We start from the raw sequence: 22,872 nt of genomic DNA on the forward strand, positions 1-22,872 counted from the left end.
TTAAAGAATTTTACGGTAGGGAGTTGTGCAAATGAGATGACACTATTATATAGGTTAGTGACTCCGTTTCGGTAACAGTACCTTTATCATTAAAGCTAACCTGACTAACAATGTACAATTACTTATAAAATAGAATCTATTTATCAAGAAATCTATTAATAACTAAAAACCAAAAGATTTATATATATGTTAAAATGCCAAACTATCGAGGGCATTAATCTATCGCTGTCGCGTAGAAGTTTAGTCTAATATATGAAGGAATAACACCGATTAAACCTTAAATATAAAAGTAGTTTGAACCCAAAAGCATGCTAGCGGTTTGTTTCAACTTGGAGTATATTTCACTAAGGACGACAAATCATAAAACATTATCAGTAATAATAGCAATCTCAAAACTTTAATAACTGTTAGATAGTTATGTATTTATGGGAACCTTCTTTTTCTCTAACTGGACCGTAATGGAAATTAGCCTTTGCTCCATTTTTCACCTTGTTAGAAATACAGTCAAACCTGTTTTTGTGCGATTTATTTTTTTGTGGCTTTGTTATGCGGTAAATGAATATGTATCCGAGATTCGAAATAATGCATTAGCCAATTTCATTGACATGCTCAATGAATAAACCTTGCTACTGCAGCAAATGCTCAAATGAAACAACACACTTTAAATTCGTGCTGGAAAGCCTAAATGGGTCTTTAATAGGAATTTAACCGAAAACACATCCACGTTATCATCAGAAATCGTTGTGTAAGCAGATAACATCTGTGGAGAAAGTTTTGTCACTTTCAGCGAAAATAATCTTGTCGAAATTATTAAGAACGAAACAGTAAATGATAGTGATGTCAATATCTTAACGGATCATGAAGACGGACAAGAAGAACCGGTTTCTATGACAGCGGGTAAAATATATTCTGGGATCCAACTTTACAGCAATATTGGAAAAGCATTTTCTTAAAGTAGATAACAATTCCATAAGAAGTTTAAAATTCTAAGAAGAATCTCCGCCTGTGTTCACTGATCTAAAAGAAGGTAAGTGAGACATGAAAAGTGGAAATTGGGATAAATAAGGTTATTCATTTTCTTGAATCATCGTGAGCAGCAGAAAGTGAAAATACCGAATGCAAAAATAAATATTCTTTATTTAAAACAATCAAATAAAGACCTAAGTCCCTTATAAAATGCCCAAAAGTGCAATGAACTCGTAAATTCTGTTAATTCTTTTAAACCGATTACAAAATTTTTATAAACAACATTAACATTTTTTGTTTTACTTATAATTCTATTTTTGGCCTAACTATAACCGGTACATTCTCGTTAAATTTCAATGAGTTCCAAAATTCTTCATTTCCATAATCTGATTCTATTTTTACAACGTCATTCGCCTCGTTAGCATTCTGAATTTCTAAAAATCCATAGTCTGGTAAATTTTGTTTCACAGTTGGCCATCCTTTTGGCATTGGAGCGCTGAAAATCAAAGTAACAATTATTGTTTACAATTTAGGATTACTTAAACGAAAAATGTGTAAGATAAATGAAAAAGGACAAAAATTGCAATAAACCTTGCAAAATGTTAGAATTTATAGATCAAATTAATTGAGTTGAAAACTTTTCTTTTGTGTGGGTGTGTTTAAGCTTAGCTAAAGTAAAATGAATAATCGAAACTTTTAAATGATTAGTTAAAATTTAAATGTTTATCTTGACATTGTAGGTAAGTCCTTTCGAATCTTAAGGGGGAAGTAGACCAGCCAGCCTCATCATCAGGACTTATGGTGTCCCATTGAGTAACCAAGTCTAACAAACTAAACTCACACTGGCACCCTAATCACTCACAAAAACACATGTAGGACCAAAAAACACATGCAGAGATAGTATATACACACATTTCCACTTACGAATGAACACTATAGTAAATTACACATTAACACACATGTCACACGCGGAAGCTATATGTGTTCATTCGGGTTTGAATAGCGTAGGGCTTCGCTGCTCTACAATACTCATAATTAATTAATTAATTAAGACCTCTTGAACATGAGCAAATTAAAACAAATTGTAATTATTATAATTATGTTTAAGGTGAGTAAACATTTGAGGTCATGGGCCTAGGATAAAGCCTAGACAGGGTAATTAATGCTGGCCTCCGCATTCAGGGCTGTCTCCCTCACTCTTTTCACGATCATCCTAAGTGTCCTCATTGTAGAACTTGTAACTCCTGTGCTATGAAGGCGAGATGTTCATGAGGTTGGACACACGCAAAGATGGCCTTCGGACTATTTGGAGTTCTCCCACGTACCTCAGCTACAAGTGCAGACACGCGTTTTGTTTTCCATTACCAGTGAAAACTCGATGTCGAAATTCTAGCACAGTCGCAATACCCCTAATTCTTTATAATAAGAGAATGTAAAAAAAAACTTACACAACGGTCAAATATAGAAATATGGTAGAATTAACTTATCTTATTTTAGGCTGTAGTACGTATTGGCCTAGAAGATAATGAAAGTTAGGCCGACATGCTACCCACTCGGAGTAGAATTTTTTGTTAATATTCGGCCACATTTTGTACAAGGGCTACAAAAGGAGAATAAAACGTAGAGGCACTGTTCTAAAACTTTTCCAGGAGCATGAAGCAATACATTTTTAAAGTCGCAGAGCAAATGCCCTCGCACAAAAAAAACAAAAATCCCTAAGATGAAAATAGATCTATACTTATTATTATAGTTATACTTATACTTATACTTCCTACAATAATCTTCGCCAAATTACCTGTGAAATAATTTGATTCTGGCAAAAGTAAGTTATTACCTATTTTCTCGAAAAATTGTATGGATTTAAAAAAAAACTATTTACTTCTTACCCTTTTATAAATGTTAACCAATAATCTATCATTCTTCTAGTTAAAATCATATCAGTTGGGTCTGTTTCAATTGGTAAGTAGGTTGCCCTAATGACATATGCTATATCAGTGCCATGACCAACACCTGCAAAATTAAAAATGTTTAAAATAATGACTTATATTGACATATTTATAAAGACAGGGGGCATCATTTATTTAAAACCGATCTTCGATTAATGAAGTAAAAAACAAAAAATTAAAAAACCTTAACTTGTTTTAGACTAGTTACTGCTGCCCATTAATTGATTTGTTTAACACGCTACTAAAGCAGAGTTGAAACGGCTGTTTAATTCTCAGTAAATAGTATTATTCGAAGAAAACCAGAAAGATTGTAGTTTTTATTTGCTATGTAGTGAACAAAGCTTCATAATACACAACTATGGTTAGACTGATATAAAAGTTAGTTTAATGTCCGCTGCCTAATGTAGCATTGTGAAGACAAATAAAATAAATTTCACTTAGCTATCACTGTTATTTTGTAAAATAATCCATTTTTATTCTTTATTTATTATTTTTGCTATATTTCGTTTATTGATTATGAGTTAGTTTAAATTTTAGGTTTGTATTCATCTGTGTTAGGGTACTGTTTTGGTTAAGTATGTCAAAATTAGTTGTAAGTGTATAAGGGAGTTTACATAACCCGCATAAATGTTGTTCATTTTATCGACGATTAAGTTCTTTCACAAAACATAGAAACGAAGAAATTCAAGCAATGGTTCTATCACGGGTCAGACTGAGCAATTGCCCTCACTTTGAAAACATACCATCGTAATGTTCATTTGTCGCTCCAAACAAATTTCCAAATCTTTTAGAGCCCTTGTGTGTAAATATGTAACTGTAAACTGGTGAGGTGTAATGCTCTGCATGAAGTTTTGAAGTCTTTATGACATCCACATAAAATAATCTGTCACCAATCATCTGCAATAAAAAAAGGACATTTCTTAAATATCAATGTGTATAATATATAATACACAAGAAGGATTATTTATCTTGACTGATCAAATAATTCAAATAATGTGCTAGTAAACAGTAAATATAGTTTGGTAACAGTTTTAGTGGATATTAAATGAATGAACAAATACACACTTTTATAAATTTCTGTTTTGCATCGGTAACTTTTGCACTTCCAAGGTAGAATTCCCTAATCTTATTACTAACAGGATCCAGTTGGCCAATAGGTGCAGTATAATTGTAATCCAACAAAAACGGTAGGTATTCGTTCCATTTGTTATCTAGATCATTTTGTGCTTCTGGCTTTGCTAGTATTTCTGGAATAAGAGAATTTTAAATGATAGGGAAAGGGTTTACATGCAAAAATTTGCTAGTGTTAAAACAGAGATTGCATGTCTCTGACTTAAACGTCCAGTAACCATAACTTAAACACAGTTCTATGAGAATTTCAAGCAATGTAAATAATAATTGGTTAAATAAGTTGAAATTCATATTATAAAAAGTTTTTTTCATTACACCGTAAACTTCAATTTATCATCTTTTATTCCTAAATTGTTTCAAAACGAATTTAATTTTCTAAATACTTTTTTTTGCACATATAAATCTTTTGAAATAGCAATCTCCCTGAATCCATAAAAAAAAGCACTTACTACAAACCAGTTTCTTTAAGATTTTATTATAAATAGTGTACTGATCTTCTTACATATTCTATACGTTAAATACTTGTAAGTAGGCAGAATTCAAGTCCATTGCCACTTTATTATTCTTTAAAAAACATTCCGGTAAATTCGAAGTCCACGCTTAGTTTACAACAAAAGTCTTCCTAATTATACAAATGCATCCTGCTTTTTATTTTTCATATTACTCTTAATATAGTAGTCCAAATTTATTACTGACAAAAAAAAAAATTGACAATGTAGTTTGTAGCTGGATATAATTGTAAAAATTTTGTTTGAACAGATATAATTTTGATATATGAAAGATATATCTTTTCAAAGAATAATAAAAGTGGAAAGTGAAAGTGAAATTCGATTACTTATTTCATTACTCAAAACCGCTGAGACTAATTGTTCTAAACAAATAACGAAAAATTGCTTGCTGTTTTATAATATCATGCAAATGACTTTGCTTCTTCATTATTTAACAACTCGCTTGGTGTCCAAGTCGCTATTTTTTTTAAACAAATTTCGTTTTCATTTCAAGTAGGCTAATTAATTTAAATTTTAATTTTACAGCAGGCAGTTAATACAGTTAGTCAGAAATAACATTTTGCAATCGAACAAATCAGCTTACCAGCACCAGGATATAGCCCTTCATCAAGACTTAGACTTACTAGAAAAGGCACATCTTTAGCTTTTTTCTGTAAAATTATATCTATAGGTCGTTCTGCAATAAACGCTGAAGGACCTGGTGGTTCAACTACAGCACTGAATGGTGAAAATGGATTGTACAACCATGGCTGAAAAAAAAATAAAATAAATGCCTTACTTATTTAATGAATTTATTTAAAGAAATTGCAATTTAGGTAGGGCATTACCGTAAACTTCGAACAGCAAACATTACTTACTTATTCACTTATTAAGGTACTGAAAATAACCTTCAATAAATCCAAGCTATACATTTGTTTTTGCGGGATGCTCTCGTTACAATGATATAAAAATAATTTTTCTCACCATAAACAACTTAGTTGCCCAAACGATACGACTAGCAGGCCTGTCTCGAAGACATTTTAGTAAAAGATGTGACTCATTTACAGGACATCCTAAATAAGCGGCCAGTTTTAATGTCTTTTCTCGGGCATTTTCCATTTGGGCCCAAGGACATAACGCTGAGCCACTCGCTGCTATTGCTTTGTTAAATAATCCTGAAACAACAATTTATGAGTTAAGGTTTGTTTGAAATATGATTCGCCTTTTTCGTATTAGTGCTTTAACACTAGTTTGTTATTAAAGTGATAGGAGCTTTATATCAATAACAATTTTTGTTTGTTCTTACCTTGGCTTAATGGAGACAACATGTGATAATGTACACTGGCACCTCCCGCTGACAATCCACAAATAGTTATACTATTCGGATTTCCACCAAACGCAGCTATATTATTTTTCACCCATTTTAGGGCTAGAACTTGGTCTTTTAAACCATTATTTCCTGGCAATACATTGTCTTCAGTGCTTAAAAATCCTTTAGAAAAAATATAAATTAATTGTAGATAGGTTAGTCAAATTAATAATTTCTATTAGGAGCAAGTGTTTGTTTAAGAATGGTATTAGTTCTTAGGAAAGAAAACTATAAAAACATTTTTTTTGTTGGTTTGTAAATGTGCTTTTGTTTTATTTATTTGATCGTATTGTATCAGTATTAGTTTTACTTTTCACCGTATTGTAATAGAAATCAGTATGTAAGTTGGAATAATATTAGATAAAAATAGCGGAAATACGAGGGTCGTTTGAAAAGTCCGTGCAAAGTCGGAGAGATAGCACCACTGGCGCTTATCGAGGTTATGTTTAGTTAGTAGCATCTCTTGGAAGAACACCCACCAAGTTTCAGCCAGATCGGTTCATTTCTTTGTGTTTGGCATTCGTTTGAATCGAGGAAGTCAAGTGATTTTCAAAAAATGGACGAAAAAGAATTTCGTGTGTTGATTAAACACTACTTTATGAAAGGCAAAACGCCTCAGGAGACTGAAGAGAAGCTTGATAAACATTATGGTGACTCTGCACCTTCGATTAGAACAGTTTATAAGTGGTTTCAAAATTTTCGGAGTGGCCATATGGGCACAAGTGACGCTGAACGTTCTGGACGCCCTGTTGAGGTTACTATTCCAGAAATCATTGATAAAATCCATGATATGGTGATGGATGACAGAAGAGTGAAGGTGCATGAGATTGCTAGTGCTGTGGGCATCTCGAATGAACGGGTACATAATATTTTGCATCAACATTTGGACATGACAAAGCTATCCGCAAGATGGGTGCCGCGATTGCTCACGCTTGACCAAAAACGAAATCGTGTGAAGTGTTGCAAGGACGGTTTGCAGCTGTTCCAGAAGAATCCGCAGGACTTTAATTGTCGTTTCGTCACTGTGGATGAATAATGGATACATCACTACACTCCTGAGACCAAAGAACAATCTAAACAATGGGTTACCAAGGGGGAATCTGCGCCAAAAAAGGCGAAGACCGTTCCTTCGGCCGGAAAGATTATGGCGACTGTCTTTTGGGATTCGCAAGGAATAATCCTCATCGACTATCTGGAAAAGGGTAAAACTATTACAGGTGCATATTATTCATCGTTATTGGACCGTTTGAAAACCGAGCTGCAAGAAAATCGCCCACGATTGGCCCACAAAAAAGTCCTTTTCCACACCTCAGCAGTTGTGGTCGCAAAATTAATGGAAATAGGGTTCCAACTCGTTTCACATCCCCCCTATTCTCTAGACTTGGCTCTCTCGGACTACTATTTGTTCCCCAATATGAAGAAATGGCTGGCGGGAAAAAGATTTTATTCAAACGAGGAGGTAATTGCAGAAACGAATGGCTATTTTTCAGACTTGGACAAATCCTATTATTCGGAAGGGATCAACAAACTAGAGCAGCTTATACGAAGTGTATAAGCCTAAAAGGAGACTATGTTGAAAAATAAAAAAGGTTTACCCCAAAAAATTAAGTAGTTTTTATTTTTGCACGGACTTTTCAAACGACCCTCGTATATCAATAAATTTCTTGGCGTTACGATTTTCAGCTCCGTACAGGCAACTGAACTGGCAACTTGTTTAGCAATGTGGGCGTTCCTGATTAGTGCCCCAGCCTAACATACATTAATTCACGCAATGCGCAGAGCCTGCAGAAGTTTATGATGTGTGTAACTTTAATGCCAAGCAATTAACACCCTCGAAATCACACTCACACGCACATTTTACAATTTTTAGTAGCTCACATTCTTTGAACTATCACCGACACTTAAGGCAATCAAATAGATCTTATAGATTGCCATGTCTTTGGCTTTACAGCCACTCGTGTACAAATTTAATTTAATCACTATCTCCAGAGGTGCACCCTACGCGCGCATATACACACCCTACATACATTTAAATCTCTTAAAAACTCCTCGAAACTGCTTTAAAAAAAATAAAACTTTTAAGGAGCCACAATATACATCCTAGTATTAAAAGATAAGGCTCCAGTTCCTAAGAGCACATAGCGTGAAGAAGCGTAACTCATTTCTCAGGTTTGCTGTTTGAAATTTATGGTAATGTCCTACCTAAATTACAACTTCATTAAATAAAATTATTGTTCTTTGCTATTCAAAGCCAAAAAGCATTTTCATACAATTTACTTGTATATTTTAATATTTCATAATTTTCATATTAGCTGTAATCATTTAGTCAGTTTCCATAGCCAACAACTTTTTCAGCTTTGTTATTTGAGCTACTCTTTTATTATCTTATGTCTTTATTTTACCTATTGGGCGAAATCTACGTTACATATTCAGTCAATACAGTCAATATTCAGTAAAACAATTAATAATTTTTTCGGAAGAACGAGATATCTTCTTAATCATTAAATGCATAATAATCTACAAATTCAGTCCTCAAATTTTCAGTCTCAAAATAAGTTAACCGGAATTCCAGAAAGTTGAAGAATTGACATTTTTATAAATTAGTGGTTCAAATTAGATATATCCGGTAGTTTTCAGTATTTAATTCAGTGAATGAAGTAAATTACACAATAAAAAAATCTTTACCTAACGCCCCAAGACGGTAGTTGAATGTGACCAAAATCACATCTTTATCAAGTAAATACTCTGGCCTATAAGGAAGACTTGAATAGAACATAAAAGCTCCACCATGTATGTAAATTACAACATCTAAGAGGCTTGTGCCAACAGTTCCTGGCGATATCTGGGAAAAAATATTTATTTTTTTTTCACTTATCACAAAAACTAATTAATTTTACAGTTACCAAGATTTTTACAACAAACAAGTTTGGTTTATTTTAAGATAACATCAATGTGTTTAACCTATGTTATCTATTTATAATTTTGGCAAAATTGTAATTAACTCAACTAAGATACATTAATCTTTCTATTGAAGCCAATGTGAAAAATATCATGTTCTGTGAGATGATGAGAATGCACAGAACAGATATATTTACTGCAAAAAAAAAAATGTAAATTTTGTCGAAGAAATCTTAGGCTTTTTTAATATAAGCAGGTTCAAAACAAGTTTCAGATTATGCAGATCGTTTTTCATTCATTCTTAAAATAAATTGGCACTTTGGCTAAGATCTTTGCATACATTTTTAACAAAATTGCATTATGTAAAATTTCATTTTAATTTGTTTTCAACAATGCCTCTCCTCAACCTGCAAAGTAAAAAATACGTAATCTCGCACCAGAAACCAATAATTGAGATATTCAAATGTTATCCAATAGGAATAGTTCCAAATTTGGTTTTATTAAGCATTAAGAATGAAGTCATCACTCATTAGTTAGGATATTACAGATAAAGATGTCCTTTTCAAGTGGCATTCTTCAGTAAATTGTTTCTATTAAAAAGCATCTATCAAAGATATCTAATAGAACTGTTTCATTATAACCAATTTAAAAACAAGAGCATGTAAGGCGATATCTAGCTCCTGGTTAGATCTCCAACTTCATACGTCTTTCTTACGAACAGCGTCATATATTTTGCGAAGTACTTTTCATCCTTTTTGGGAAAAATCTAGGTCTCCGAGCCGAATGTTAATTTAGTCCTTTTCATAATTGTTTTTACCCATCTAGCCCAATTTTTTGTTTCATATTTAACTATCACTCCTTTTCTTTGTAAACTAAAAATTTCCTAGTTCATACTGAAACCTGTGCGGGCACATGTTATCGAGTTGTGATGAGTAGCTAAACTCTTCATAATAGCTCGTCTGAAGGCTAAAACATCAACTAAACTTTGGTCAGAAGCATCATTATTGGTTTAAATGGCTTTACTTCCAGACTTGCAAATAACATACGAACAGACTATCAATATTTTAATAAATGCCTTTCTGGCAATGATGAACCATTCAATCCATTTCGCAGCCATTATATGAACTGGCAATGGACATACTTCAGTGTACAGATAGGCCAAGAAACGACAAGATATCAATCTTATAAGTCATGTACAAATATTAATGAAGGTGAAGTCGTAATCATCAAAATTGTAATTAAATAAATACTTTCTGAGATTAATTTAAAAAAAAAAGTCCTGAGAATTGTATTGTGTTTACTTACCTTGTAGATAGGAAAATTATTTTAACACATAAATTATACTTGAAAAAACTATTTATAAGCATTTTTTTAAGCAAGCTAATAAGTATTTTTTATGTATTTAGGTAAACTGATATATTTAAAGCAAATTCAAAATTTGGAAGGATTTCCTTTTCGATTCAGAGGATATTAGCCATACCTTCAAATACTTCGTAGCTTTTTTACTATATCTGTACAGAGCCCAACTTGAAATGTTAATTTTCTCAATTTTTAAAATTTCCCATTAGTCACTTTCTAAGTACTTGGTGTTATCTAAGAAAAGAGATAGGGTCTGTAAATATTGTAATTATAATTATTTAAATAAAAAGAAGGAAGAAGAGATAAAGTAGTCAATCTATACAACCAAATTAAATTTCCAGACGTAATATCTATGAACAATTTGTCACGAAATTGGTTACTTATAAATGATTACGATATTATAGTTCAATATTAGTACAAATACTTTTTAAATTTATTTGTTTTAAGATATGTAATAGCTTGTTAAGATAATGAAGAGAACTTTATCTGGTAAGATTGAATTTTTGAAGATTATTTTGAGAATCCCTTCGTTCTTACCAAAAAAGAAAGATGAGTATTTACTGAATGAAATAGCGCCATAAGTTTAGGTTTTACTCCCTAAGAAAGTAACGTAGTTCAACGAGAGTTTATTAAGAAATAGTCTCTGGAGTTCCTTGAGTAGGTTCCAGAATAAATAGGTACTGTCTAGAATGAAGACATCATTATTCAACATAAAAATCAAATAGCCTCGTTTATCGCCATTGTTCTCAAGTGCCAATTGAGTACGAATATTCCAAGTGAACAGATAATATTGATTGTAGAAGTAATTACGTATTGAGATAAGTTCAGCACTCAAAAAAATTATTATTACCAATCCTTAATTATATTACTAATAATAATTATTATTACTCATAGATTTGATTGAATTTTTGTTCATATTTACTAATCATTTAAAAAACTACCTTAGGCGTAAAGACGTTGACATAAAGACAGTCTTCAGACCCGTACACAGCATCCTCAGTGGTATACTTCACGTGGCTGTATTGGAGGCAATCATCTGGAAATGAGGTGGCATTGTAAACTCCCAGCCAAGGTGATGCCGGAACAGATTCCTGGTAGAAAAATATGACAGTAAGAAAGCAGTGCTAATGCATGTAGATGATACCAAATAATCAACATTTAATGAAAACAATCTTAGTGCACGATGGTATAATTTCCAAATGTTAGCTTCTATTCGAGGCATTTATAAAACGTTATTGCATAATATTGTAAAAAAATAACTTATATAGAAACACGATGTACTCTGCCTACTAAACTATTAGAACATGTACCTGTATTGCAAAAATATTAGAACCTGAATTGTAACAATAATTTTTTTCAATTTTGATTTTTGATCCCCAGTGTTCAAAATAGAGTTTATTGTGAATTGGACACTCTCTCACTGACTCTAACACCCTCTTTTTCAAACAATCATAATTTCAATGTCTGTCTGTATTTATCTACCATCTCTCTCCGTGAGAGTGTTTATTTATCTGCCATATTTCAAAAAGTGTAAATTTCGCCAAGAATTTCCAAAATTATAAGCTGTAGTTGCCTGCCAGTCATAAATAAAATTATTTGCAAAAATTATATTTTAGCTACATCTGGTTTAACAATTTGAAATACATTCTCAGTTACTAACTTGGGTGTGACTCTTGCCAGTACCGACTCACCTACATTGCACAACAAGCCGTAGGTGTCATTACTGAAATGTTAAACGTTTGTAGCTGAAAAATCTTCAGTTTTATTCATGTGAACTGAGGAGCTCAATTACTTCTCGACAATACTTATGTGATGTAACATTGGATCTTTCCGAATATGTTTACATTTGAGAAAAAAAATAGCCAAAACAATAAATCAATAATTAATACCAAGAAAACGAAATCTAGGAATATGATGTTCAAGTTACTATTTTTTAATATATTTCTCAATTTTTGGCGTTTGTTTGATGGAGTAACCTTTCTTGTGTAAGCTATCACTTCTTACCGATTATTTATATCCTTGTAGCACGCGCGTACTTCTGGTTAAAACCTTTGTCAAAAATTTGATACGACCGCAATTCTTATCATTAATAAGAGAAAGTAAAAGTAAGAAGGTGCAGGATTCGGAAATAATGTGAATTTTCAAACTCGCAATTTTGAAACGCGTTCAACCAAAATACTACCTTCGTAACTTATTAATTTCTAAAAAAAATTAGGTTGCAATTTTTTTACACACATTAGTTTGTTATTAAGGAGAAAGTAAATATTTCAATGGCACTCAAGATTAGAAGTTTTTTAAATGAAGATAAGAAATTAAAATAAACAAGTGACCAACTTATTACATAACAAATATTATGACATGCAATAGTACATAAAATACTACTGTAACCTTGGATGATACAAGTTGTAAGTCTGTCGTAGCTCCTGTCTTATATATTTTAAAAATTGATATTGTAAAAAATAAAGAATATTCAATTTAGTAGAGGGAATAGATCAGCAGCTCCTTCAAGAATCTTGCGTTCCGGCGAATATGCTATCCTAAATCACGAATGGCACTAAACCAATTCAAACGCTCCCTCAAAACACTTATAACCTTAATTAAAAAAAAATTGCTTAAATAACTAAGAGATAATAATTTTAAGAAATTATTTTAGTCAATACCTTGAATCTATGCTTTCCGACAGGTGGTTTAGCATAAGGAATTCCAAGAAAAGCTGCAAAAGGCCTATTATTTACTGTTTTCAAATATAGTCCATTTAACGCACCCTGCCCTATTTGAGCAGTGGGTTGTGAAGATGACCACGTAAATAAACCAAGTAGTGTTATAATAAATGTGACGTCCACCATGTCCATTTAGGGCGCAAATGCAAACTGTCAAACTGTGCTTGTAGAATTTGTTTTAAAAATCCTGTGTAGTTCATTGTAAGGGGGGAAATGGTGGGGGTTCTAATAGCCCCACTTTTAACGAGCTCACTATCTTGAAGTGAGCAACACTTGAAGGAAATACCGGCTGGAAGATTTATCTTCTAAGAGGTTTCATTTTAACAGCCTCATTTCTTCAAGCGTTGGTAATCATTGTAATTATTTTGTTAGCTTTCGTCAGTATTGCAAAGTACGAATGATAGCATCCCTAGCATCCTCAAACTTTTTCTGCAGCATTCCTCTTTCACCCTTAAAGAAATAAACATTGAAAAAAAAAACTAAGAGTTTAAAGTCGCACATTCCACATTATCTGTACCTATCTATTATAACACGAAGTTCTTGAAAAGAAAATGATGATTTTAATCATGGAAATCGCTTCTGGAGACTTGAACTTGTAAATTTGGGATATGTTAATTTAAAAATTGAATTTCTTACAATATCCACGATTTCCAACAACTGTATTACCAGAGTTTGAGAATTCAACATCTCACTACCTATGCATAAAAGTCCCTTACATTATTTTAACGAACAAACAGAATTACGTACACTTCAATCAACATTTTCAAACGCACTACCACTATAAGTTTATCTTTGTACTTGTATATACATTAAATATAATACTGTCACAATGTTTTAAACCGACGATTTAATTTTTATAAACACAACATTAAGTATACACATTTTTTGGTTTACTTATAATTCTATTTTTTGTCTAACGGTGCTCGGTACATTTTCTTTTAATTTCAATGAATTCCAGAATTCTTCATTTCCATAATCTGCTTCTATTTTGACAACATCATTCAACTCGTTAGCATTCTGAATCTCCAAAAATCCATAATCTGGTAAATTTTGTTTCACAGTCGGCCATCCTTTTGGCATTGGAGCGCTGTAAATCAAAATAACAATCATGGCCTTTTAATATGAATAACTGTAACGAAAAAAGTATAAAGAGAACGGAAAAAATGGCAATAAAACTTGCAAAACATGCTTGTTGAGAGTTTATTAAGAAAATTAATTGAATTTTGAAATTATATATAGACTTTTTTTCCTTTCAGTTTTGTAGAAGTCAACTGAATAATTGGAACTTCTAAAATAGTCGATAACATTTTGGAGATCTTTAGACCCCTTAGGGGAAAGTGGACTAGCTCCCACATCAGGTTGGCATAGTTGTAAGCTGGCCGGGAAAACAAAAATAAAGTCAGGTAACAGTGTCAGAGAGAATCTTTGTTCTGACAGTGTTTTCCTTTTTTCTTTCTTAAAAAAAAAGTACTAATGGTCACTGATAAACTGATAAAATCATCCAATCATCTCATATAAAAGGGATATTGTACTCTTAAAAATGGCTCACTTCCAACTAAGCTAATATACGTAGTACGAATTCTTAAAATGAGAAGATTAAGAATTTAAATTCGGGAATAATATTCGTTAAAATATTTATGTCGAGAGATTATTTGAAAATAAAGCAGCGAAATAAAAAACACTAAGGAATAAGCTGATGAGCAGATTTGAAGACTATAGTCGTAAGTAGTCCTGTAGGAAGTTAGAGAGTATCGTTGAGGGAAGTGTATAATTATGGTATTCTAGAAATAGATTACTTTGGTTTTAAGAAATTCAATAAATCACATTCAATTAAATTCGAACTGATAATGTTGTTAAATAAAAAAAATCATATACTCTCTCTCTCTAAGCACAAACAAAAAATGAATACAAAAAATTCAAAAATATTTTAAATTTTAAATAATTAATTGAAAAGTTTTTCGCTTACTCTTTTATAAATGTTAACCAATAATCTATCATTCTTCTTGATAAAACCATGTCAGATAAGTCTGTTTCTATTGGTAAGTAGGTTGTTCTTATTACATATCCTACATCAGAGCCATGACCAACACCTGAAAAGTTAGACTTGTTTAAAATATGCCTTCTACTTATTTGCAGGATGGTGAAGTATTGTTAAAGGCAAGGCATCTCTTTGAGATTATAATTTATTTGAAATAGATAATTTTTTAATGCAGAATAAAAAATCAATATAATTCAACTTGCTGCACATTATTTTATTAGGAGCTACACTATAGTTGAATTAACTAGTGCTCAAATTGAAGCAGAAGCAGCAGAATAGTACTCGTAGTCTTAAAAGTGTTTCTATTTTCAAATCCAGTACAAATAATGTACGAGTATTTTTTATTTGGCAACAAGTGATTTTACTTAGCTTTGTAATTCACAAGATTGGAAGATTGTAAAATTGTGTTTAATTACATGAGTTAAAAATGTTTGCTGTATAAATCAAACACTGTGAAAACAAAACCTAGATTTGTCACTTAGCTTGCAATTGCCATGTTGGAAATAATTCTCATTCATCAATTATAAACTTTGCTATATTTTGTAAATCGATTATTCACTTCATTAAACTTTAAGGTTAATTTGTCTTTTATCTTTTATTAATTTACTGTAACATATCAAAAATAAATTTACAAATTTTGTCAAATATAGCAAAAATAACCGTTGAAAGTGTATACAGCAGTTTGCTAAATCCACTTAAATATTGTTCATTTTACCAACGACAAAGTTTTTTCACAAAACACAGAAACGAAGTCAAACAATGGCTTTATGGCAATTCTTTTCTATCACAAGTCAAACTGAGTAATTACCCTCACTTCGAAAACATACCATCGTATTGTTCATTTGTCGCCCCAAACAAATTTCCAAATCTTTTAGAACCCTTGTGCGTAAATATGTAACTGTAAACTGGTGAGGTGTAATGCTCTGCATGAAGTTTTGAAGTCTTTATGACATCCACATAAAATAATCTGTCACCAATCATCTGCAATAAAAAAATATAAAATAAAATAATAAGAATGATTAATATATAATTAATGTAACCTCTTTGATTTTATCCAGCAAATCTTACTACATTTTCAACAATAAACGTACTACTAAACAGTTAATACTAATAACAGTAAGAATAAAAAATAATACACACTTTTATAAGTTTCTCTTTTGCATTGATGACAATTGCACTTCCAAGGTAGAATTCTCTAATTTTATTGCTAACCAGATCCAGTTGACCAAATGGTGCAGTATAATTGTAATCCAACAAAAACGGTAAGTACTCGTTCCATTTATTATCCAGATCATTAAGAAAATGGGACTTTGCAAGTATTTCTGAAATAGAAGAATTAAGTAATAGAAAAAGTGACCATTCACAAAGATTTTTTTTTAGAGCCACGCTTATGTTTTAGACTTCAGTAAATATTCTTTTAAATTTTCGCTAACAAAAAATAATTTCACAGTTCTCTAAAAATTTTGAGCAATCTAAATAATATTGAATAGTAAGATAAAAATTAACCATAAAAAACACTCAAAGCATACATTTAAGTGCTTACTTAACAATTGTTTGTATTTTTGAGACTGAATGAAGCTTATTATAAATAGTAGAGAGACCTTTTTACGATTAAAAACAAATAAATAAGTGGCCCGTTTCTATGTCTCACTTTCCACTTTATTCTTCTTTAAAAACGTTCTGACCTCACAAACTACTCTCAGTTTAAACAAAATTCTTCGCAATCAATTCTAAGATGTCCAGCTCCACACTAAAGAGGTATTACAATCATTCTTCTTACATCTACGTTCTTCCCAAGTATATAGTCGAAATGTATACCTCGTTAAAGCAGAAAAACTAAAATATTAAAAGCTTTAGCTGCTTAGCGACCTAAAAAACGACTTGTCTATATGCTGTGTAGCTGTATACAATTGTAATTGCGAAGTGTTTACAATTTTATTGGAGTCTATGCAACCAGGCATTAAATTTCAAGCAGGCTTTCAACTAAAAAAGTTATCTGTTCACGTTATGACAAGCCGGTTAAATCGGTTAGTAAATACTTTGTCAGTAAATCGAACAAATCAACTTACCAGCACCAGGATATAGCCCTTCATCAAGACTTAGACTTACTAGAAAAGGCACATCTTTAGCTTTTTTCTGTAAAATTATATCTATAGGTTGTTCTGCAATAAACGCAGAAGGACCTGGTGGTTCAACTACAGCACTGAATGGTGAAAATGGATTGTACAACCATGGCTGAAACAAAAATTAAAATAATTGCCTTACTTATTTAATGAAGTTGCAATTTAGGTAGGGCATTACCGTAAATTTAGAACAGCAAACCTTACTTACTTATTCACTTATTAAGGTACTGAAAATAACCTTCAATAAATCCAAGCTATACATTTGTTTTTGCGGGATGCTCTCGTTACAATGATATAAAAATAATTTTTCTCACCATAAACAACTTAGTTGCCCAAACGATACGACTAGCAGGCCTGTCTCGAAGACATTTCAGTAAAAGATGTGACTCATTTACAGGACATCCTAAATAAGCGGCCAGTTTTAATGTCTTTTCTCGGGCATTTTCCATTTGGGCCCAAGGACATAACGCTGAGCCACTCACTGCTATTGCCTTGTTAAATAATCCTGAAACATTGCATCATTTACAATAAGATAAGTGTTGGTTTATTATTTTTCATTCATTTGTTAGTTTAAAAAAACCAATTGAAGAGTAGAGGTTAGTTTAAAATATAAGATGACTCGTCCATCTTTATTAATGGTTAAACACTAATGTTTGTTATTAGAGTAATGAAATCAGGTTTTTATCATAAACTATTTTTGTTTATTCTTACCTTGGCTTAATGGAGACAACAAGTGATAATGTACACTGGCACCTCCCGCTGACAAGCCACAAATGGTTATACTATTCGGATTTCCACCAAACGCAGCTATATTATTTTTCACCCATTTTAGGGCCAGAACTTGATCTTTTAAACCAAAATTTCCTGGCAATACATCGTCTTCAGTGCTTAAAAATCCTTTAGAAAAAATATATAACTGTTATTACTATGTTAAGCAAATTAATATTTGTACAGGTAGAAGTAGAGTTTAAAGATTGGAATTATTTCTTAAGAAGGATATGCTAAAATTACAAGCAGAGATAAACCATATAGTCCACCGGGAGGTTTTTTTAGAGTGAATTAATCTGTACAGTGTCGTTCTAGAGTTGTGCTGCTGTCTAGGACAAGAAGTAAATAAAGAATGTTCGTAGGCAATGGTTGTAGGTTTTCTGAATGCTGTCTGAAATTCATAAGAAAATACCATTTTTTTAATTTTCTTATTTTTTACTTATTATTTTCGACACACTTTAGAGATCACCTCGTTCCACAACATTCAAAATTCCCTGATAATCTTATCCGACATCGTGTCCGTTATTTATTGTAAGTTCTTATACTTCCTAGTTCCATTTACCTTCAAGTTCGCTCTTACTTTCCACAATAAGCTGTATTTTTCATTCACAACATGACAAAGTATTAATCATTTTTCAACTGATCTCAAAAGAATTTTTTTTAATTTAAATTCGAATGACGACTTTAATTGATACATGATATCCCACGATGTTTGAAGCAGAAGGACGTAATAACCAAAGCTCAACCACTTTTAAACTTCCTTAAGAGTCCAACCTTCTATTATTCCATAATAATACACCGAAAACATGGCATCTCAAGTACGTGATTTAACGATTAAGGTTTCATAAACTTTCCTAGTTTGTAGCCTGCCTTGCATACCTTGAAATGCATGACTGGCTTTCTCAATGCGGGATTTGTTTTCTTTTCTCAGTATTTGTAGACATTCAGTGTGCTTCATGTCTGTCTGCGCTTCAGTAGTGCTAGCCGCCAAATTATTATTCTTAAATGAATAATGTGGAAATGTAAGAAATACCAAAAAAATAAATAATTGAATCATTATTCTTACTGGGAGACGATAATTTTTTATAAAAATATTCTTTGTTTCCCGAAATTAATTAGACCCTTATCAATGGTCAGCAAAGAAAAAAGAACTGCAACTTCCCATACAGCTATTATGTTCTATGTTGTTAAGATAATGTTGTATTAGTATTAGTATCTCTTTCCAAAACATTAGAAATTAGTTGGAATAGTGAGTACCTTAAAATAATTTCTAAATTTAGGAATTTCTAAAAATTGAAAGAATGGCCACTTTTAATCTATACATATTAACAGCACTAATTAATTATATGTGCATATATTTATTTATTTTTAAATTAGCCTCGACAGAATTCATTGTAAAGGTATGAAGTTACACATAATATGAAAATTTGTACCTAACGCTCCAAGACGGTAGTTGAATGTGACCAAAATCACATCTTTATCAAGTAAATACTCTGGCCTATAAAAATAACTTGAACCAAACATAAAAGCTCCACTATGTATGTAAATTAGAACATCTAAGAGGCTTGTGCCAACAGTTCCTGGCGATATCTGGAAAAAAGTATTCACAGAACTTGAGCTTATGACTTTACTTTCTCTTTATGTTAACAAAGGATTGTATCACATTTTCAAATTAATTATATACAAGAATTATAGCTACAAATAATGTTACAAATAAAGTAAAAGAAGAACAATATAAGTAATTGACAAGAAGTGATATTTAATAGCTTGAACAAAAAAGAGGTAAAATAAAAACAATGTAACAAACTTATAATAACACGAATTTCGCGCGAAAAGTAACTATTAATCTGTGCACAAATTAATGCAAGCACTGGATAAATATTTTGACATAATTATTTATAATTTTTAAAATAAAAGTAATCTCTAATTTGAATGTCATTGAAATGACTCTAGTAAAAACTCGAAACCAAGCATTCGAATTGGGCCGCGGGACATCCTCTTCTAAAACGCAGTAGTTCCAGAGCGAACTTGAGCATCTCCGTATAAACAAAACAAATTTTAAATATAATCCTCATTAAATTTTCAGTTTTTTAACTTAGTTTGCTTCAAATGCTATAAAAGATACTGGTTACTTTTGTTATCACCGCGGACCGCAAAGCTTTGATGGGTTGAGGTAATGAGTTGGATTCGTGGTCGGTCTTGACTGGATTTTAAATAATGGTATAAAAAAAAATTTACAGTTAAGTATATTAACTATCCGCCTCTACCTGATCGCTTACTAGCTGGACGTAAAGCCCGTCTGGATTAAATAGGCATTACATTATTTATACTTACTTTTTCAAACTGACTGCAGAAAGTACAAGCGAGTGAGGGCGATATTCCACCACATCAATCTTTAGTCAATAAGTTCATTGATTGTTTAGGCTAAATATAGTTTTGCAAACTGATATATATATAGTTTTGATATATCTAATTAAAACTGAACTAATTGAAATTTTAATGTAAAACCGAATAGATCAGGAATTCAGAAAATAATACCTGTTGGGAATGAATATGAATAGCTCATTGGTTCAATAGCTTCATTTGAGATATTTTAAATTTTAATTCTCAAATACTTTTCCTAAAATCTTTTTTAAAGAAAACGTAATAGTAAATTAGGATAAGGGTATACGTAATTTCGTCACATCTAAACAATTCAAAATGATGTTGATTTTTTTAATTTAAAAAAAAAATTAAATAAAAACTACCTTAGGTATGTACACGTTGACATAAAGACAGTCTTCAGACCCGTACACAGCATCCTCAGTGGTATACTTCACGTGGCTGTATTGGAGGCAATCATCTGGAAGTGAGGTGGCATTGTAAACTCCCAGCCATGGTGATGCCGGAACTGATTCCTGGTGGAAAAATATGACAGTAAGGAAGCAGTCTACATAATAAAGAGTAATCAAATAATACAAAGAAAATAATTAAGGTTTATGTACTAATAATTTAATATCAAAATCTTCGCTACTTTTTGAGGCTTTTAGACACAAAAGGTTATTAAAAAATATAGTAAAAAGACAAGATCTAACTCTTATTTACAAACACGATACACTCTACCTACACTAAGTAGTCATAGTAATTAACTCAAAGGAATATTCCAGTAATATTAACCAGTTTCAGTAAACCTTGGGAAAAGATGGGTTATAAAATTCTTAATTTGAAATATAAAATGTGAAATCGTTAGTAGCTAAAAAATCTATAGTTTTAGACTCTAAGAGTACCTAGACAGTCAGTACGCAAGACATATTAATCTTTAATGTTAACGATATAAAACAAATTATAGTTGTTAATAAGAATAATCCCTGAAGAGGATCTAGTTCGTAGGTCAAAAGCTAGCAAAAAAATAAATAAAAATCTAAAACTGAAAATCGTCTAAAATCTTTTTCTACTTTGACTATGAGTCACTCACAAAAACATCACAAAGACTTTTTGTTGTAATTACGGAAATAATAATGAGACGATCTCTTGCTTACTATTTTGGCGATAAACAACCATAATTAATTAAAACTAATGTGGTGAATTAATAAAAATTGTTGATATTACTCAAGAATGTCATTACTGAAGAATGGAGGGTCTCAAGATAAGGTATCATGAATAAACAACAATTCAACAAATAAAAAAGAATGTATTTCTTAACTCAAATTTTAACTTTCAAAAAAAAAAAAGTATGTATTTTTCATAAAATGTTATTAATTCCACACAAACTTTAGAAAACTAGAACTAGAATGCCTGAAGAACAAGTTCAATTTATTTAAGGTTCACCCCATGCGGAGCTAATTGCTTCAATTTGTAAACTTTACACCCAGAGAAACAATAGTGTTCTTTCAGTTATCTCAGTTCGTATGTATTACGATTTGGGAGATGACCCCATATTGAAGGAATTTTGGACAAGATTCCTCTCAGACCAGTTTTTTTTTTCTCTATCCCTCACTCTTAGGAAAAATTGAAAATCTTTTAATTGAAAGAGATTGGGCTTGGATCATCGAGATGGAATGCCTCTCTATTGCGGAGTTCTTATTCGGTATTGTTCTTTAACTATATTTCTAACTGTATCTGTATTTCTACTTGAAAATTATTACAAAATTTAGATACAATCTTTGTTTGCCTATATTGAAAGAAAGTAAAAATTAAGGAAGGTTCTGGAACGAACAGTTGGAATTTTGAAAACTAGCGATGTACAATCATAATAAGTAAGATAGCATTACATTTTTTAATAAGAAGGTAGAAAATAAATTTTTAAATGAGGCTGAAAATAAGAAATTTATGCATTTCTTTTAAATTATCTTAAAAATAAATAGGTGGCTGGTCTAGCTAACATAATTTATAGACTACTAATTACTAACATATTTTATCTTAAACAACCCAAAAAGATAAAGGAGGCTTTAACTAAACTAAATAGTTTATTAACAATAGCAAAATAAGGTCCTTTAATCGAGCAGATTTTGGATTTTGAGTTTTTAGCTGAAATGCCCGTTAGTAGACTCTAAAGTAAGAAAAAGTGATTTTAAAAAATAGTCTGTGTGTGTTTTCAACTCAAAAACAAAAATTGCCAAAGTTCAAAGTCGATATTTTGCTTCGCTACCAACTAATAAGATGGATTTGGTTGAAGGAGATAAGCTTGCACTGAAATGCCTTTTTTTGTCCAACCGTCCAACCAACCGTCTTAAATAACTATAATTATTTTAAAAAATTATTTTACTTTATACCTTGAATCTATGTTTCCTGACAGGTGGTTTAGCGTAAGGAATTCCAAGAAATGCAGCAATCGGCCTATTATTTACAGTTTTCAAATATAGTCCATTTAACGCACCCTGACCTATTTGAGCAGTGGGCTGTGAAAACGACCACGTGAATAAACCCAGCAATGTTATAAGTGTGATAGAAACCATGCCCATATTGCGATATAAGGTGAAATTGCATACTGAGTTTGTAAAATGGTGATGGTACAACTCCACCTCTAACAAGCTCATTATCGCCCTTGAGGGAGATACCGGCCCACTTATCTTGGCAGAATTTTCAAT

General features: G+C 31.6%; 2 protein-coding genes across 2 annotated transcripts; both read right to left on the minus strand.

The window, feature by feature from the left end:
* Window positions 1–1,117: 1,117 nt before the first annotated feature.
* LOC141453082 (venom carboxylesterase-6-like) lies at window positions 1,118–13,046 on the minus strand. Its single transcript, XM_074125824.1, has 10 exons — window positions 12,818–13,046; window positions 11,099–11,248; window positions 8,586–8,742; window positions 5,838–6,023; window positions 5,516–5,706; window positions 5,136–5,301; window positions 3,978–4,159; window positions 3,656–3,809; window positions 2,853–2,976; window positions 1,118–1,462 (listed from the first exon to the last, which is right to left on the minus strand). The coding sequence occupies exons 1-10, from the start codon at window positions 13,007–13,009 to the stop codon at window positions 1,270–1,272; spliced, it is 1,695 nt and encodes a 564-aa protein (XP_073981925.1). The 5' UTR covers window positions 13,010–13,046; the 3' UTR covers window positions 1,118–1,269.
* Window positions 13,047–13,650: 604 nt separating this feature from the next.
* Window positions 13,651–22,836, minus strand: LOC141453081 (venom carboxylesterase-6-like). Its single transcript, XM_074125823.1, has 10 exons — window positions 22,558–22,836; window positions 20,554–20,703; window positions 19,240–19,396; window positions 17,750–17,935; window positions 17,353–17,543; window positions 16,985–17,150; window positions 16,056–16,237; window positions 15,743–15,896; window positions 14,844–14,967; window positions 13,651–13,964 (listed from the first exon to the last, which is right to left on the minus strand). Exons 1-10 carry the CDS (start codon window positions 22,819–22,821, stop codon window positions 13,772–13,774), a joined length of 1,767 nt encoding a protein of 588 aa, XP_073981924.1. The 5' UTR covers window positions 22,822–22,836; the 3' UTR covers window positions 13,651–13,771.
* Between the last annotated feature and the right edge of the window lie 36 nt (window positions 22,837–22,872).

This window comes from Rhodnius prolixus, unplaced genomic scaffold (assembly GCF_049639745.1).
Source record: "Rhodnius prolixus isolate KJV_2025 unplaced genomic scaffold, Rpr scaffold_3, whole genome shotgun sequence".
Lineage (NCBI taxonomy): Eukaryota > Metazoa > Arthropoda > Insecta > Hemiptera > Reduviidae > Rhodnius > Rhodnius prolixus.